We start from the raw sequence: 19571 nt of genomic DNA, 5'->3' as shown, positions 1-19571 counted from the left end.
CACTTTTTTAACTTCTAGTTTTTTTTTTTTTGGTAGGGTGGGGAATGTAATCTAGTCATTGGTCATAAAATTTTCTAAACTTCTGTGAATCAATTCTCTTTTGTCCTTGAGCAAATATTAGTAGCATTTTGTTTGTGCCAAATATTTTGTTAAGTGTCCCAGAGGCACTCTTTCACTTAATAATTTATAATAACTAAGACATACCATAATAATTTTCTTTTTACAGAAGGGGGAATGGATGTTTAGGGAGATTAACTACTCAGATTCTCAAAACTACTAAGTGATCATACCAGGATTTGAACCCAGACAACTTGAGATCAGCCACTTCACTCTTAACCAAACCACTGTAGCTTTTTCTCAAGTAGGAAATTCCTTAAGCAAGCTCTTTGTTCTCTGCATTCTGAAGCTCTGAGGTTTGGAGGCAGCCTCAGGACAGATAGCCAGAAATGGGACCTGTCATTAGTGTGGTTTCCCGGGGGTGATGGCTCCCCTCTTCTCCAGGAGTAGCTCCCAGAGAAGTTCACAGGAGACTGAGTGTCCGCCAAACCCAGCAATCCCTCCCTATTCTCACTGGCTACCAGTCTGTGCTGATTTTCTCTTGGAGTTAGTAACAAGTAGTGGAAGGTATGGGTATAGGCGGGACTTCTGAAGTGTTTTGACAACACAGGGATTATACAAGTGTTGCTTAGGAATACCAGTGTTTTGTCACTTGGAGGCAATGCGATGCCTCTCTCCCATCAGTCAGGGCAGGTGGGAACGTAATTTTATAATGTTACAGGCATGATCTTATTTTAAGATAGGAGTGTTTTTTTTTCTTACAAGGCATTAATTAGCAGTAGATTATTATTCCTTTGCTAAGTCTGAGAGTAATACAAGCATCACTAAAAAATATTCTGGGGATAATTTAGTCTCCGTATCATCAAATAAACTCTGAGTTGATCTTAAGACTTTTCTGGAACTCTACTGCTGCTGTACAGAGGTGACCAGCCAGATAGACCCTCTCCAACCTAGTGTGAAGCAAACAGACGTGAAATGCCACCTGCTTCCCCCAATTGCCCTGGCAGGAGACTTGGCAAGCTGAGCATTTATTAATTTGACTCTTTCGAGTGACTTTCATTGTTGATTCCTTCGTCAATGCACAATTAGACTTTTTGCTCAATTAGACTTTCGTTCAATGAGCAACTGCCTGGGTTCTTGGTTGCTTTACTTAGCTCATTTCAATAGTTGAAAGCCACAAATTCCAATTCTGTAAAAGATGACCTCTTATTTTGAAAATTAAGCTATTCACTTTGTACAATTGAAAGTCAAGATGAACAGGTAGTGTGCAATGATATTGCCCTCATCTTATTCCTCACAAAAGTAAGCTCAATACTTAAGAATGTATTGTGGAGATGTTGATTAATTATTGATCGGTAATATTCACATATGATTGATTCTTTTAAGCAGGATTTATATTAAGTTATTTTATTATTAATTTATCCAAATCTTAGATACTTTTGTACAAATGTAATATTTATATCAGTAGTTTTGCAGTATTTCAAAACTATTGAGGTTTTGGCAAGATGGTTTAGTGGGTAAAAGTGCTTGGTACGCAAGCCTGGTGACCTGAGTTTTATCTTCAGAACCCACATTTAAAAAAGAAAAAAAAAACGTAGGCAGGGTATAGTGATGTATGATTTCAATCCCAGCACTCAGGAGGCAGAGGCAGGCAGATCTCTGTGGGTTTGAGGCCAGCCTGGTCTACATAAGTGAGTTCCAGGACAGCCAGGACCACACAGAGAAACCCTGTTTTAAAAGAAAAAGAAAAGAAAAGAGAAACAAACAACAACAAAACAAAACAAACAACAAGCCAACAAAAAGTCTACTAGACCAGATATAATGGCATATGTCTTTAATCCTAGTATTTGGGAGGCAGAGACCAACAGATCCCTGTGAATTTGAGCACAGCTTGGTCAGCAGAGTGCATTACTTGGTAGCCAGGGCTACAGAGTGAGACTCTGCCTTAAAAGAAAATAAAAACCAAAAAACAGATGCCGTGGCACTCATTTGTAATTCCATCGCTCCTATGGGGAGATGGGGAACAGAGACAGGCAGAGACAAGGGAGACCCCTGCCTTAATGAAGCAGAAGCAGATGAGTGAATCTTGAAGATTGCCCTTTGACCTCCACAAGTGCCAGCATGCACAAGTACACAGCACAAATATGCTGTAATAAATAAATATATGCTTCTGAAATACTTTCTCTAAGCCGCTTACATTCTCATGAAGAAGAAGAATAATTTCTGCGAGAAACTGCAGTCTGAGAAACACTGTGTCAGTTCTTGCTCAGGCAAAAGGAAGGTGCCACGAGGCCCAGGAGAGACAGGGAGAGGTTGCTTCTAGCTGGCGGTATTAGGAGAGGTTCTGGGACGGCATCTGAGTGGCTGAGGTCAGTAGTGACTGGAGACTCAAGAATGGGGAGAGAGAGAGCATCAAGTGAAAGCCCAGTGTGACCCAGAGTCTGAAATGGGAACACTGTACAGGATTTGAAACAGCAGATAGGGAATCTAAATTGTTCTGAAGAGTAGCACGCAATCAGCTAAGAGGAACAGGAAAAGGATAGGTTGCTGACAGAGACCCCTGGATTGCTATGACAAGGGCCTTGGCAGTTGTTTATGTGTGAGATAGTAGACAATGGAACGTTTTCAGGGAGAAAAGGGCTGTTAAAAATCCCGTTGTTAAAATCTCATTGTGTAGTGGGGAAGTTGAAAGGGAAGCCTGGTTAGATTATTGCAACAATACAAAAGGCCGTGAGTGTTTGGACTGCAGCAGCAGAGTGAAGGGGTTCTGAGAAATATGGAGGAGGGGGAAGCAAAGATCAAGTGGTTACAGTGCTAAGGAACAGAGAAGAGCAGATTCGGTCACAGAAACAGGACATTCAGGATAGAAGACTCTGGGACTCATATTGAGTTGGAAAAGCCTTTGGGACCACTTGGTGGAGGGAGGACGTAGATGCTTGGAATAAGGATGGAGGGAGCTGAAAAGAAGATTCTGAGCTAGAAATAAAAGCTGGGACATTTGTGTAATCAGACTGATGACCACCTTAATTGTCATATAGAACCTTTAACCAGCAACTGATGGGAACAGATACGGAGATCTACAGTGAAGCACTGGGCGGAGCTATCTGAGATCAGACCAAGAGAGGGAGGAGCGATAATATGAGCAAAGGTGTGAAGACCATGAAGGTGACACCCAGAGAAACAGCTGACCTGAGCTAGTGACAGCTCACTGATTCTGGACTGATAGCAAGTGAGCCTACATAGGACCAAACTAGGCCCACTGTATGTGGGGGACAGTTGTGAGGCTTGGACAATCTGTGGGGTCACTGGCAGTGGGACTACAATTTATCCCTAGTACTTGAGCTGGTTTCTAAGAGCACATTCTTTTTGGAGGATACCTTGCTAGATGTAGAGGGGAGGGCCTTGGTCTTGCCTTGAAGTGAAATGTCAGACTTGGTTGACTCCCCATGAAAAGGCTTACCCTTTCTGGGGAGCAGATGGGGAGGTAGGGGGTAGGAGGGAAGGTGGAGAAAGTGGGAGGAGGGGGAGGGAGTGAGAATGGCGATATCTGTATAAAACGACAAAAGATTGTATTAAAAAACTCTTAATTAAAAAGAGAAGAAAAAAGATATACAAAATAAATCTTTAAAAAAAAACCAGTAACTGGGCTTTGGTTGTGTAAGACATAAGAGATTTATTGCTCACATGGTCCAAATACTTCATTTTACAAGTAAGAGTTTACCTTAAGCAGTAAAGCAACTTGCCTCATAGGCTTTTCTTAGGAAGTAGGAAGAACTCATGAGTTCTCAGTCCTGGCCTCCACTAACTTCTCACTGTCTCCACAAAAGAAGCGAGAAGCTTAGCTGGGAGCACGGAGGCACGTTTAGGTGGAAGACAGGAAAAAGAGAGGCATCTTGTGATCGCACTAGAACCGACTTGGACAAAAAGAGAGCGCCAGTGGTGACTTCCTGAACCCACTGAAGCAACTGGAAGAGGCAGGCCAGAGCAGGGGGAGGACTTGGTCAGTTACATGCTTAGATTCATTCTGTTAGAAGCTGAGTAGCTTAGTCATCAGAGAAATGCAAATCAAAACAACTCTGAGAGTCCATCTTACACCTCTAAGAATGGCCAAGATCAAAAACATGGATGACAACTTGTGCTGGAGAGGTTGTGGGGTAAAGGAAATACACTTGCATTGCTGGTGGGAGTGCAAACTGGTACAACTTCTTTGGATGTCAGTGTGGTGATTTCTCAGAAAATTAGGAAACAACCTTCCTCAAGACCAAGTAATACCACTTTTGGGTATATATCCAAAGGATGCTCAATTGTGCCACAAGGACATGTGCTCAACTATGTTGATAGCAGCTTTGCTTGTCATAGCCAGAACCTGGAAACAACCTAAATGTCCTTTGACCGAAGAATCGATAAGGAAAATGTGGTAAATTTACACAATGGAGTATTACACAGCAGAAAATAAAATAACAACATATTGAATTTTGCAGGCAAATGGATGGAGCTAGAAAACATCATTTTGAGTGAGGTAAACCAGACCCAGAAAAACAATTATCACATGTACTCACTCATAAGTGGTTTTTAAACACGAAGAAAACTAGTCTACAATTCACAATTCCAGAGAACCTAGACAACAATGAGGACCCTAAGAGAGACAGACATGGATCTAATCTACATGGGAAGTAGAAAAAGACAAGATCTCCTGAGTAAATTGGGAGCATGGGGAACTTGGGAGAGGGTTGAAGGGGAGGGGAGAGGCAGGGAGGGGAGCAGAGAAAAATGTAGAGCTCAATAAAAATCAATAAAAATTAAAAAAAAAAGAAGCTGAGTAGCTTGTGATGTCATGACCAGTTTGCTGTTATTTTCATCCTTAGAATCAGGAGAATGAAGGTGGAGGTAGCTTGTTTGAGTTTAGATACTACCAGTGCAGAGCTGGTTGAAGATGTGTAAGAAGTGACAGCTCTGAGAGCAAGGCATGTGCACACACTCCTTCCTTCCTTCCTTCCTTCCTTCCTTCCTTCCTTCCTTCCTTCCTTCCTTCCTTCCCTCCCTCCCTCCCTCCCTCCCTCCCTCCCTCCCTCCCTCTTTCTTTCTTTCTTTCTTTCTTTCTTTCTTTCTTTCTTTCTTTCTTTCTTTCTGTTTTTTTGAGACAGGGGTTTCTCTGTGAAGCTTTGGAGCCTGTCTTGGAACTCTCTCTATAAACCTGGCTGGCCTCAAACTCACAGAGATCCTCCTGTCTCTGCCTTCCAAGTGCTGGGTTTAAAGGCACGTGCCACCCCTGTCTGGCAGCGAACAGACATTTCTTAAAGACAATTCTGACTCCATGAAGAAGTTTACTAGATTTTAGTGAAAGTAGACTTAACAAATTCTCGAGGCGGGTGGAGGACTAGCACAGGGGCAGAGCACTTGCCCAGCCTGCAGGAAGGCTTGATCTCAATACTGGAAATGAATGCTTGAAAGGGAACAAATATGTCAATAGCGAAGACAGATCACAAGACAAGGGCAATTAGTGAATGGAAATATCTAAACACAATGAAAAAATCATCTCAGAAAGGAAGAGAAGAAGGAGAGAAAACAAACAAACAAGCTAGATTAAGAAGTTTAATATCTAACTGGGATCTTCCCAATGACCCCACATAGCAAAAAACAAAAAACCCAAAACTAACCAACCAACCAACCAACCAACAACAACAACAACAAAAAGATAAGGTAGGGACAACCATTTTTAGTAGCATAAATACTGCAAAAATTCAGCATGACGTGTAGCTGGGAAACATGGAACAACCGTGTGTGTGTGTATGTATGAGTGAGCAGTACATTATGCTGATGGCAAAATGATGGAGGTAGTAAAACTACTGAAGATACATTGTACATGTATTAAGATGACAGATAAAATGAGACTGTTCTATTCGTATTTTGTTTTCATATTTTTAATGTAGGAGAAAAATCTTGTTCCTAGAAAGGGCAGGACAGGAGCACCTAAAGAGTTGATGCTTGAGAGGGAGCGGAACCTACAACAGCCACAACTGGGTTTCAGTCTCTGGTGGTCTTCATTTTGAGGGAAGAAAAGTTTATAAACAAACTTTAAAATTTGTGTGATGTAAACTCCATGGAATCTTGGACGAAGTGAAAGGTATCAAAAGACATAAAATGGCAAATGTCCCAATTTTTGGGAGAGGTATAAAGATGTATTATGAGTATTTAAAGACTGATAAATTCACTGACTATTTCTTGGCAACATTGCAGAATGAGTTGTGTTTAGACGAGGGATGCTGTATTTAGATAGGAATGTCTGGAAGGCAGGGTTTGGTTCTGAAAATTAAGACAGGGTGAGGATGTAGCTTAATGTTACTCTTTGCCTATTATATGTGAAGCCTTGGTTCATCCTCAGCACTTCAAAACAACAAATCCAATATTTGAAACTCACCCCCACCCCCAGATCCTGTGTGGTTTAATTATTTCCAGACCCAGAGACGAGGGCTATGACAACCCAAATAATGGCTAACACTGATGAAGTGTTTGCTTCTGGTTCCACTTAATGCACATAAACACATTAACTTACTTTGTCCTCCTCAGATCTCTGTGAGGTTGGGACCATTTTATTTCTATAATATATGTGAAAGAACCCAGGAATACCTGGATCACAGGAATGCAGTATTTTGTGGTTTCCCTGTGCCCTTAAACAAAGCTTCACTGTAGGGTATGAATATGAAATGTTCCTCACGAATTCCTGTGGTGATTGCTTGGTCCTCAGCTGATGATGCTAATGTAGGAGATGGCGTGAGTTCCAGGAGATCAGGATTAGCTAGAGAGAGGCAGGCTGCTGGTGAAAGGCCTGTGAAGACTTATACCTCTGTTATCATGATGCTCTGCCCAAGGGTAGGAGGCCAAGCAAAAGAGGACCACACTCCTGAAACTCTGAGCTGTAATGAACCTTTTGTCTTTTTGTTGTCCTCTCAGGTATCACAGCTTGAAAAAAAAATCAAATACACTTGCTGTGTGAAAGAAAATGGCCCCCATAGACTCATAGGGAGGGGCTCTATTAGTAGGTGTAGCCTTGTTGGAGTAGAGTGTGCCACTAGGGGGCCAGGCCTTGAGGTCTCAAATGCTCAAGCCAGGTCTAGTGAGATATTCACTTCCTGCTGCCTGCCCATCCAGATGACAGATAGATGGAACTCTCAGCTCCTTCTCCAGCACCATGTCTGCCTGAATGCTGCCATGCTTCCCACCATGACGATAAGGGACTAAACCTCTGAAACTACGAACCAGCCCCAATTAAATGTTTTCTTTTATAAGAGTTGCCATGGTCATGGTGTCTCTTCATAGCAATGAAACCTTAATTCAGACAACACTGTTTTGTAAGTTTGTAAATGTTAACAAGAGAAGGATATTAATTTGAAATTGACTGTTGTGTGTGTGTGTACATATGAAGGTCAGTGGCCAACTGGTTTAGAGCTGACTAGCCATGAAGCTCCAGGATCTGTCTGTTTCTAACTTCCTAAGATTATAAACATACCCTATTACAACAGAGATTTTTAAATGTGGGTTCTAGGAGTTAAAAATCAACAATGTCTATTTGGAGACAACCCACTACCCGAGCTACCTCCCTGAAATCAGCTCATTTAGTGTTCTCTGTAAGAAGATGGAAAACTGAACCCAAATGCAACCAAGCATATAGAAGAAACCATCCAGATAGAGTTCTGTATCAAGTTTTCAAGAATGAGTAAGAGTGGACTGGCATTTTGTTGTTAAAAATGTTCTCAGGAAACTTGGAAGATCACAAAGTGAAATTGTGACCTCAGTGTCTGGAGTCAAGGTGAACGAATAAAAGAAACAAACCCCGAGAATTGTTCTCATGTGGAAGAGCATTCAGGAGAGCCCCCACACACCAGAAGCACTGGATACAGAAGCATAAAGAGGGTGAGAGTGTGGAGAAAGAAATCTCTGTTTTCTGGGTCCTATGATGATTTCTACATGTGGTTAAGGAGCATCTTAATTTCTCTTATTTAAACAAATAACATAGGCTGATTTTTATTTATTTATTTTTTGTATCTTTTAAAAAATGTGTGTTGGTGTTTTGCTTGCATTCATGTCTGTGTTTCATGTGTATAGTGCCTGCAGGGTCTAGAAGAGGGTTTCGGATTCTCTGGAAAGGGAGTTAAGGATGGTTGTGAATCACCATGTGGATGCTGCGAATCTAACCCAAGTCCTCTAGAAGAGCAGTCAGTGCTCTGAACTGCTGACCTGTCTCTCCAGCCCCAGTACCTTCATCTTTACATCGGCCATGGCAGTAGGACTTTGGGTTGTCACTACTCCTTACAGAATAAGCTCAAAAGCTCCAGTTTTCTAAATCTCATTTCATGCTGCAAAGTTAATCTTGTTTCCTAACCTTACAGGACGTTCTAGCAGTTTCGGCTCTGTTCTTTGACTCCTCTGTCTAACAATGACCACACAAATATGGACGACTAACAAACACAAGTTATGGCTGGGTCTTGAGTGGAAAAAAAACATGTATTAGTGGGTCACATGATCATTAGCTTGCTTCTCCCCCCTCAGAGCTTGAACAGTATTTGCTCACTCAGTCACTCATTGTTATTATTATTTTTATTATTATTATTGTTGCTGTTATTGTTATTACTATTTTGGTATATCAGCTACTGTTGAGTTCATTGCTGGGGTAGCTGAAAGATACAAAACTATCCTGGATTTACTAAGTTCTGGAAGGCAGGAAATGATGCAATGGATGTGGGATGGGGCGGAGGTAATGGATGTCTACCTTGAGAGTTGACTTTGAGTCCTTCACACCAAGTGCTCTTGAAATGGCACCAGGCCCTCTCTGCCCACTCTCGTTATAGCGGACCAAGGAAGGTGGGAGGACCCTACAGGTGGTAGGGGAATCATGTGTGTTGGAAAGCGAGGTTCAGTGAAGAATCCACCAAGGATGCTTCTTGCCCCACTTGAAACACACATGGTGAGTAAGGGTTGAGACTTAGAGATGGGGAAGTGGAAATTCGGTTTCAATATTAGCACTGAGATGGGCGACATTTGTTGAGTCTGTGGTTAAACATTGGAGACTAGAGTTTATCCTAATCACCGTTTTCTAAAGAAGCATATTTTTCTTTTAGACCGTCCAGTTGAGAGCCAGAAAATCCTGTCAGTAGAGCATCTAGCAGAGTGGTTTTATCATTCGGTAGCACATTGGAAAAACCTTCCCACTATCAGAAAGCAGTTTCCTTAATGAGCTATCAGAATTATTGTACCTCATCACACAACCTCCTGGATGGGTGGGCCGTTATGTTTGGCAAAGAAGCACGGCCTTCTCTGGAAGGAACATGTAATCTTGGTACAGGACCTTGGAAAACAGCAGAGCTTCATTGTTTGAACATTCTGGCTCAAGGGCTCTTTAGGAGATTGCGGTGTCTTCACACTCCTGACAAAACAGAAGCTGTTTTTATAGCTATGTCTTAACTCGGAGGTGTGCTGGTTCACAGTGTATATGCATTACACACTTGAAGTCTTTGGACTTCTACGCAATACAGCGGCCCAAATACAATTAAGAGGTACACAGTTAGTCGATCACCGGGCTTGCTTGCTCCGGGGCTCACTGTTTCTTTTGTACATGTAGAATGAGCAGAGAAGGTGGATATGCTGGGCCTGGAACAAACAAAAGGAATGGCTTTTGGGGGCATGTGGCCTTTGACGTCACAAGAGACAGTGTGCCCAGAAGGGGCCAGCTCTGATTCTAACATTCTGATGTCACTACCTTGAAATCTCAAATATTGGGTCCTTGCGTTTCGGTTGTGTACTGGGGCCCTCACGTTTCAACAGGACGTCCTGGTTCTGGGTGATCAGTCACTTTACTGACTGCTAGACAGTCACAAATATTGACAAAATGAGAACACGGTGAGTGGGCATGTCCAGGGATAGGTACTGTGAACTAAAGAACTATCGAAACTTAGTATTAGGTTATGATTTTATATGCATTTCTAAGATGGGGAGATTTCCTCGGTTTTACACAAGAACTTCTTGCCTCCCAAGTTCCTGTATTTACAAGTCAAGAAAATATTCACTGGGAGTGGGAAGAACTAGGGAGTGGATCCAGGCCATGTGAGAGAGTTGTGTTCTGTGTTATTTTGCGTCATGGGCAGCTTTGGCCTGCAAATCTGGCTCCGTTGCTCAGATTGCAATGTCAGGACTTTCTGTGGCCCCCTGCCAGATGGAGGGAGGCCTAGGCAGGTGCTTTGGCTTAGGATTCCTGCTGGGGTTTAACTTTTGACAGAGCTCACCTCTTTCATGACTGTGCCCAGGTGTCGCCCCCCCCTCAGGAGGCCCCCCCCAAACCATTCCACTCACAGCTGCAGCGCTTTTCCATCTTCCTACCTGATGCCCCCAATTTCTCCTCATAAAGCTTGCAAATTCAATGCATAAGACTCAATATATGATCAGACTTTGAAGAAAGGTGTGAGTGGATGAGTTGACAGGCACATCCTTAACCATCAAAGTTAAGCCTTCAAGAGAGAATAAGCATACCGGCTAACTCATCACCTCTCATGTCCTGGTTGGGTCTCTGCAAATGGACAACAGTTTTCAGAATTCATCAGAACATTGCCCAGAAACACCCTGTGTTCCCACGTGTATAATCTCCATATGTTTAAGATCCAGTATTTCAGCCAGGCGGTACAGAACCAAAAAAAGCTACGGAGAAACCCTGTCTTGAAAAAAAAAATCCAGTACTTCCATTTGAGCAGTACTACGTTAGGTGCTGTGTGTCCCAGTATACACAGAGGAAATAAGATACGACAATATGTTCCCCATGGAAGGGGATGTGGACTGACTGGATGTTACTCAGCTAAGGGGGATCTCTCTGTTCTCCAGGAGCTGGACTGTGTTTACTTCCAGAGAGTAACTTTGTAGAGTTCTCTCTGTCAGTGTGACATGCCATCCTGCACACCTCTCAAAGTCCTAGAGAAATTGGTATCGCCATTTCCAGTAACACTAAATATGCATTTCTAGCTGAGTGTGGTGGCGCATGCCTTTAATCCCAGCACTTGGGAGGCAGAAGCAGGCAGATCTCTGTGAGTTCAAGGTCTGCCTTGTCCACGTGGTGACTTCCAAGTCACCCAGGGCTACCTAGTGGAACCTCATTTAAAAAAAAGGGGGGGGGAATTAAAGGTCTATTTCAACTGTGTTTTGTTTGTATAAAAATCAATCAATAGCTAAATGTATACTAATAAGAAACTTTTGAGGTTCAAAGCATAGTATTTAGTCAGTGTAAAGTTTTCAGATCACAGTTGGAAATGGAACTCATTGTCTAAAGAGTAATTTGCTCATCAATTTAGCAATGAGGAGGTGCTATGGGGTGGAGCGATGGAAGCAGAATGCGAAGATAATGAAATAAAAAAGTCTATTTGGAGCATTCAGATCCAAATGCCCTCTTTTACATTATTTTTCCTGAGGAGTCTCAAAATTCAGTCTTTATTGTTTTTAAATCTTTGAGAAAATTTAGGAATAATCTTAAAATTAAATTTGCTGGTGTGAGAAAGGAATGGCATCATCACAGGCTTAAAATATTTTTACAGTAATATTGTCACTTGGTTCAGCCAAATTATGTGCAGATGAATTTTTTTCAATTATTCACAGTACAAAGAATACCTTTTTAGTCAGTTGAAACCCTGCGGAGTGAGTATAATAATGGAGTTTATTTTATTTTATTGCTAGGAGTTATACGATTACAATTTAATAAAAAATACCAAACTCTTCTCGCAGAGTCAAAGTTTGTTTTTGCTTTCTTTCTTTACCCAATAAAGTCTGTGTGTTGCCGTGTCTCTGTGCCCTAGGAAAACGCTCCTGGTGCGGTCTTTGAAGTATCTAGAAAGTATTTTACTGTAGGAGAATGGCCAAATGATTTGGTCTGGATTGGGGTCCCATAATTTTGATGCCGTTTAGAAACGAGATAACCCTTGACAGTTAGTTCCCTGTGTACTGCGTGTTTTCTTTTCCTAAGTAGAAAGAATAGCTGGGGCGGCTTCCTGGGCAAGGCCAGGGTGGAGAAAGCTGGCATTTCCCAGGGTGCCCGGGAGGAGAGCGGTTGTGTTGTTTCCATGGACACAGCACTGCTTCACTTCCCCTCTAGGTGGTGACAAATACGCTGAGCCCCGTGAGGTGTGGGCTAATGGAAACTCGTTCCTATAAACTTCTGCCAGTTTTTGCCCTGCAGGCTTTAAGCAAGAATTTTACTTTCAAGCTAAATTTTGGGACCTTACTTCAAAGACTTAATTAACTCTAATGGAATGCGTTTGGGCTCATAGGATCATCACACAAAAAAAATAAGTTTATTATTTCTAATCATTAAAAATATCTCTGTATTCAGGAACCAACCCACTCAATCCCTTTCAAGGCATTTCAATCTGCCTTCTATCTCTGTTGCGTTTGAACCCTCAGTGAGAACTCCCAGGCTCTCTGGGTAACTGTATCAGTCATCTGTTTGGACCTTGCTCTTCTTCACTAAATGGTCTGAGCTGCTAACCATACCTAACAAGACTTTAAAGTAAGATGTTCCCCACTTGAGTAGCAGAAACAGGGGAGAAGCGAGCTTCGATGAGTGCGTGGTTTCATCTGGCTATCTTTGGGGTGGGGGAAAGGAGCCTAGTTCTGAACAACTCCGGGCAGTGAAGTAACCTTTAGACGACAGCTGTAATGTGCAAAGACCATGCCAAGAACAACAGAGCGCAGAGGAGTTCCTGTCCCTTCAAGAAGGACAGCTGAAACTGGGGTTGGATTTAACAACAAAACAAAACAAACAAAAATCCAGCCCAAGGTTTTTTTTTTTTTCTTTTTAAGGGAAAATACAGTAATTCAATTCTGAAATTAAAAAGTACTTTCTATAGAAAAGTGCCAATCTTATCTCTGGACTCTTGGCTTCTTTTCACTGCTGAAGAAAATATTTTTATTAATTGAATTCTTTTCTGTGTAGAAAAACAACCCCACTGTATTCACTGAATTAGAAAAAATTCCCAAATTAGAATTAGTTTAATTAACACGAGACTTTAAAGAGCACAGAGGAATAGCCTCCTGCCTCCCAGGATTTCGTATCAGCTCTGAGGAAAGGATTTACTTCTTTTTTGACAGTTGATTTCAGTGGCAGAAAAGGTGACACATTGGGGTGTGGACTTGCGAAGTTGCTTCTCCTCAAAACATGCTATCGCAAGTTACAGCTAACGATGACGGATGATTGGGCCAGGGACTTCCAGGTAACTAACTGCCAGATACAACATTTTGGAAGCAAAACGCAAAAGAATGGTATCAGTTAAGAAAAGTAATTCATTTCTTGCTTTGACTCTTTCCCAGAACAAACATAAAATGTACTAATTTTCTTCCTGGCATTAGGAAAGTATTTTCCAATCCATCTCATGCATGGCATTCCTTTATCGAGATCTTATTCAGGCCATGTCTGCCCTGGAAAACTGATCTCTGAGAATTACGCTGGCCCGTGCCTTCCCCACCTTCCTCCCGTTTAACACTTCGCTTGAGTGGATACAGAGCTTTGCTTTAATTCGGTTAGGTTTTCTGGAGTATACTCTAACACTAAGAATGAAAAAGTTTCACATTTTCTTCCTTTTGGTCTCCTTCTTAAGAAGATTAACTTCTGGGGGTTATAGTCATTGCTTTGAAAAGTTTCATGATTGGGTAGCTATTAAAAATTTTTGTCAGGCGAAAGGACCTGAAGGAAAAAACTACGTTTCTAATCTCCACAGAAGGTGAGGGAGATTTACAAAGTCCTTTAGAAAAACCTCTTGATGGCTGTTTAAAACACAAACACCAACCGTAAAATCCAGAAGCATCTCCCTTGATCTCAGGTTCCGAAGCCCCAGTGTCACAGGGGGTCACAAGGGTTAAGAGAAACAGAGAGGAGTCCACAAAGGCTGACAGTTCTGTTTTTCCACTTAGGAGGACTGGGAGACAAGGACAGCTAGCAACGGTGCCGCTCATCTAAGCAACCACCTTAATGACTTAAAACTACACAGACTTACTGTGATAGCCTGGAGTCTTCCCTTCACCAGCTCAGCTTCTTCCATTCTAGAAGTCAAGGACAGGCAGATGCTGAAGGAAGTCCCAAGCTACCATAAATCAAGGTGCCTCCTTGGAGAGAGGAGGGAGAGGTGACAGAAGATACGTGGAGAGAAATCCGCTCTTTGCACCAGGGAGAAAGGAAGAGAGCCCCGGCTTGTCAGGAGCGTCTCTGAGCTGAGGCACAGACGAGGCCAGACAGACACATGTAATGAGGGTGTGCTGGGAAGGCAGACGCTGAGGCTGTTGGCAGGAGTTGACTGACAAGTTTGAACGGCAGCCGCACAAGCCCTTTTCCTTCAGGGGCTGCCAGCTCTTTGTTGTTCTGTGCACGGTTAGCGAGGCACATTTTCTTATTAACTGTTCCTTACCCAAGTCATTATTTTCCCGGAGTAGCACAGGGAACTGCCGTGCAGAGTATCAGAGCAGCCGGGGTTTCTGCAGCACGCACTGTGTGTTGAGTCTGTATGCTTAAAGTTACCTCACTTAGTTTGCCTCACGCTGGCCTCAGAGCTTATGAGAGAGAGAGAGAGAGAGAGAGAGAGAGAGAGAGAGAGAGAGAGAGAGAGAGAGAGAGAGAGAGAAGGAGAGAGAGAAACACACACACACACTGGGGCAGAAGTGCCAAGCCAATCGTTTGTCATGCTCCGTCTGCTTGTCTTTAGGTAATAATAATGGCTTCTGTAGTCTGCGGTTACTTAAGAACCCTTACAGGAGAATATTTACATTAAGCTCCCCTCCCCTCCCTAAGTCCCACTTTTAGCCTTCTGTCACGACCTTGGAATCTTAGGTCTCCACAAAAATCAAAGGTGTTAAGGTGCCGATTTTGAAACGCTAGGTCCCCGGGGAGCTCTTGGTGCCATCCTTGGACGTCTGGGGGATGCAGCTCCTGTTTTGGAACCCATTCAGAAATGACACTATTTAATTTCAGGAAGGTGTCCATTTTGACCTCAGCAGTTATGCAAGAGAAAGGAGGGCGCCTGTGAAAGTGTGACCAGGCGTTCTGTGACCCTGGGTGGACAGTCCTTATTCTTTAGAGGAAGGCAGGGAAGCCCGGTGAAACTCGGGTCAAAGCAGAGACCAGGAAGCGCTGCAATTGACTTTGTTTTCTTTTCCGTACCTATTCTTTAGGTGCAGTTTGATGCCGTGAACCCCAATTACTGTCCACCACGTTATTATGTGTTCGGATGCTATCAGCCCCTTAATGTCACCATTCAGTCGGAGAGCTTAAGTAGACAAGCCTGGCACTGAGCACATGGCTTACATTTCTTTGTCTTTCTGATCATTGTATTAGCAGTAGCTAATATTTGTTCATAGACAAAAGCATTTCATCTTATTTATCTGAGAGGTGTTGAGTGATAGGTGCTATTATTCCTATTTTAAAATGAGGCTCCAGGCTCAGGGAGATCACTTGCCACATGGCTAATGAGTGGCAAAGCCGGGATGGGAACGTCAGCTGTCTGACTTTGTGACAGACATTCATTAAGCAATGTCCAAGGACACAGGGCAAAGAGAGACACGGGCTGAAGGTTAAATCGATCTTTATGAGGGAGTAGGACCCCAGCATTCTCCTCTACCAAGCAAGCACTCAGGATGCCTAAGGGCTGGATGGGAAGCTTTAGGCAGAACCCTATGTTATTCTATTCTGGAGGAATTTTATAGGGCTTAGTGAAATAAGATTGCGTCATGCTTTTATTCCGATCTCCCCACCCACAGAGGCCACACCCTGAGTCAGTCATCTGCACAGGAAGCTCATCCCTTTCAGGAATCTGAAATCACAAGGGGATTAATATCTAGAATATATAAAGAGCAGCAAAAATTAGACACCAAACAAATCAATGGGCCAATGATCTAAGCAGAAGAAATACAAATATAAAAAAAAGAAATATACATGGCCAACAAGTATTTGAGAAGTGTTCTACATCTTTTGCCATCAGAAATACAAATTAAAGCAGTGAGGATGGCCGCCATCCAGGGAACAGGTGACAAGAAGTCTGATAAAGATGTGGGGAAGGGGGGCTGGAGAGATGGCTCAGCGGTTAAGAGCATTGCGTGCTCTTCCAAAGGACCCGAGTTCGATTCCCAGCAACCACATGGTGGCTCACAACTATCTGTAATGACGTCTGGTGTCCTCTTCTGGCCTACAGACATATATGCAAACAGAACAGTGTGTCCATAATAAATAAATAAATATTTTTAAAAAAAGATGTGGGGAAGAAGAGCATGTACACCGTTGGTAGGGGCATCAACTAATGTAGCCACTGTAGAAACCAGTGTGGAGGTTTGTAAAATAAATAAATAAATAAAATAGAGCTGCCATATGATCCAGCCATCACTTCTGGGGATATACCCAGAGGATGTTATGTCCTCCTGTTAAGACACTTGTGTATCCATGCTAAGTGCAATTCCTTTCACAGTAGAAAGGAAATGGAATGAGTCCTCATGTCTGTCAGCAGCTGAACGGATAAAGAAAATGTATTTTTCTCATCCATAAAGAAAACCAAAGTCATGAAATTTGTAGGAGAATGGATGGGACTGGAAAACATTATTTTATGTCAAGTAACCTAGGCTCAGAAAGATAAGTACTGAATGTTCTTTCTTTGCCACGGGAATCATCGTGGCCTCTGTTAACTACGTGAATACAGATGGGAGTTAATATGGGTAAACATAAGAATCTATAAAGGGTTCTGTTATAGGGACCGCTCTAAAGCTGAGAAGAGACACCATGGCAACTTATAAACAATTTAACTGGGGGCTGGCTTACAGTTGCAGAGAGTGAACTCGTGACCATCATGGTGGGGAGCATGGCAGCAGGCAGGCCTGGCGCTGGAGAAGCAGCTGAGAGCATTCAAACGCTTGATCTGAAGTTAGTGAACTGTTTTAAGAAGGACTAGAAGGCGTGTCCCTGACGGAAGAGGTGTGACACTGGCGTGGGCTTTGAGATCTGTCTGGGAATAAAATGGAAGAGAGCCCATAATCCCCTGTAACCTCAGATCCAGGAGGTCTGACACCAGGGCCTCTGCAGCACCTGCACACATGGGGGCCACCTACACACATGATTAAAAATATACTTCAAAAAGAGTCTGAGGTCATGCTTGAGAAAAGTTGATCTTTGTTCTCTTGTTCTTCAGAGATATTTAGGAAAAGACAATAAGAGCCTGAATTAGGCAGGGATCAAATTTGATTATTCTTAGATGAATATTTAAACAAAAAGAAAAAAGATTAAACCTTCAAAGTTTTTGATTTTGCTTATTTAACTGTAGATCCAGACAGATGTTAAGGGCAAGAGAACAGCCATGATGAATATCTCAGTCAGTTCTGCATTTGCTTGCCAAAACTAATGGGCAGTCACCCAATCAATAATGTGGATCTTTTCCTAAAATCAATTTATCCCCCAAATCTCATTTCTTTATTTTTTTTTTAATCCAAATCTCATTTCTGCTGTAGGAAAATGCAAAGAATTTTCTACTGGGGCAGGGGAGGCAAGCAAGAGGAATTTATGATGGGACAGAATTGTGGGAGCTGGTAAGTATTGTGTGTTTTTTTCATTTACATAATTAACATTGTTAAAGCTGATAATATTTTTCAAACACTTTCAGGCATTCTCCCTTTTATTCACTTACTGGTTACCCATCAGGCACCAATGTGCTAGGTGTTTGTGATGCTTAAATAAGCAAACTCTTGTTCTCTAGAAATTCATATTCTAGCAAACAATAAAAGACAAATATAAAATGCAATATATAAGGTGATTGTATTATACTGGGCTCTCTGAGAAACAAATGCTAAGAAAGGCTACGTGGGCAAAAGTTTATTACGAGACATGAATACAAGACGGAAAATTGGGAGGTAAGTAAAAAAGGCTGAAACTGGAGCAGTTTGAGAATCTGAAGGGAAAGGGAAAGTTGTGTGGGAGCAGCTGATTGTACAGTGCTGTCTAAGGGACATGGGTCATAACCCTTGGGAGTCCTGGGCTCCAGGGTAGCTATCAGAGTGCTTCTGTGTCCTGTAGGAATGAGCTCATGCTAGTATTCTTGTCATATTCAATGACTGGCTGGGAGTAGCTCCTGGAAAACAGAGCTTAGATGCAAACACAGAGATGGAGTTCAGAGAACCAGCAAACGAGATCCTTGCTCAGTCATGCATTCTGTACTTGATGACCAAGAGAGATGCTTTCTCAGGAAACAGGGATATTGCCATAGAGAAAGAAGTATGGAGGAGAATGAAGATTTCAGTTTAGAACTGGGTAGTTGTGATAGCTTAGATAAGAAAGTCACATTTGAATAAGGCCTTATGGGGAAGTGGAAGTTAGCCATGAAGGCACCAAGGGCAAGAACATACCAGGAAAAGCCCTTGGAAAGACCTACAGCTGTAGGATCAGTCTAATGCTATTAGAGGTGGGCACCAAGGGAAGGACAATGGCAGGAGATGTATCTGGGAAGATGATAGATCTCAATCCCGTGGTACCCTGTAAACCACTGTTAGGGCCACCAATAATTTTTAGTACAGGAGCCTTTCAAAGATGGGAGAAGCGACAACAGGATGGAATTGGATGGTTGATGACAGTGGCTTGGTCTAAAGTGGTAACAGTAGCTGCGGTGGGAACTGTTAGAGCTGTGTTTTAATATTTTTGGTAGAATCAAAAAGATTCTAGAGACATAGGATGAGAGAGAAAAAACATTCTGGATATCTGGGTGTTTTGGTGTGAGGAAAGAATATCATCCATCATCTGAAGCAGAGAAATTTGTTTTTGGGGGAGAAGCTGGGTTAGGTTGGGTGTTGAATATGACTATTGAGAGCTTATGTAATGTGGGAGTGTCATATATCAATCTGTTGATTTCATTGTTTAAGCAATAAAGAAACTGCTAGGCCCATTTGATAGGCCCACCCTTAGGTGGGTGGAGTAAACAGAAGGGAAGGCTGGGAGGAAGAGGAAGTGAGGTCAGACTCCAGAGCTCTTCTCTCGGGAGCAGACGCAAGAGAGACGCCATGCTACCCGCTCCAGGGAAGACGCACGCCATGCCCCAGCTCCGACCCAGGATGGACTTAGGCTAGAATCTTCCCGGTAAGCGCACCTAGGGGCGCTACACAGATGATTAGAAATGGGCCAGAGCAGTGTTTAAAAGAATACAGTGTCTGTGTAATTATTTGGGGCATAAGCTAGCCGGGCAGAGCCGGGCAAGCGGCTGGGGTTTTGGGGACACAGCCCCGCCGCCGCCCTTATTACTACAAATGACGCCCAGACGTGTGGCTAACTAAACCCACTTAAAAAAACCTGAGAAGGCTTAAAAATAAGGGAGAGAGAGTTTAACACAGATTTTTGCTGTTTGTTGGTGGTGTGCTGTAGAGAGATTTCCTGATTCAGCAACAGCAGCAGAAAAAAAGCTGCGTTATTTTTTTTAAAGTGTGGCTTCCTGGGGCTTTGCCGCCAGTGCAAACTCTGGCTTTATGTTTGTGTT

General features: G+C 42.6%; 1 protein-coding gene across 1 annotated transcript in view; it reads right to left on the bottom strand.

Moving 5' to 3' along the window:
• Palmd (palmdelphin) overlaps positions 1 to 14632 on the bottom strand; it is a 49736-nt gene extending 35104 nt beyond the window's left edge. The window contains exon 1 of the mRNA XM_075981510.1: positions 14079 to 14632. Within this exon, the coding sequence (XP_075837625.1) occupies positions 14079 to 14123 (45 nt within the window). The 5' untranslated portion in view covers positions 14124 to 14632. The remainder of the gene's footprint in view (positions 1 to 14078) is intronic.
• Positions 14633 to 19571: the final 4939 nt, after the last annotated feature.

This window comes from Microtus pennsylvanicus, chromosome 7 (assembly GCF_037038515.1).
Source record: "Microtus pennsylvanicus isolate mMicPen1 chromosome 7, mMicPen1.hap1, whole genome shotgun sequence".
NCBI classification, from domain to species: Eukaryota; Metazoa; Chordata; class Mammalia; order Rodentia; family Cricetidae; genus Microtus; species Microtus pennsylvanicus.
This window is presented reverse-complemented; position numbering and strand designations above follow the sequence as displayed.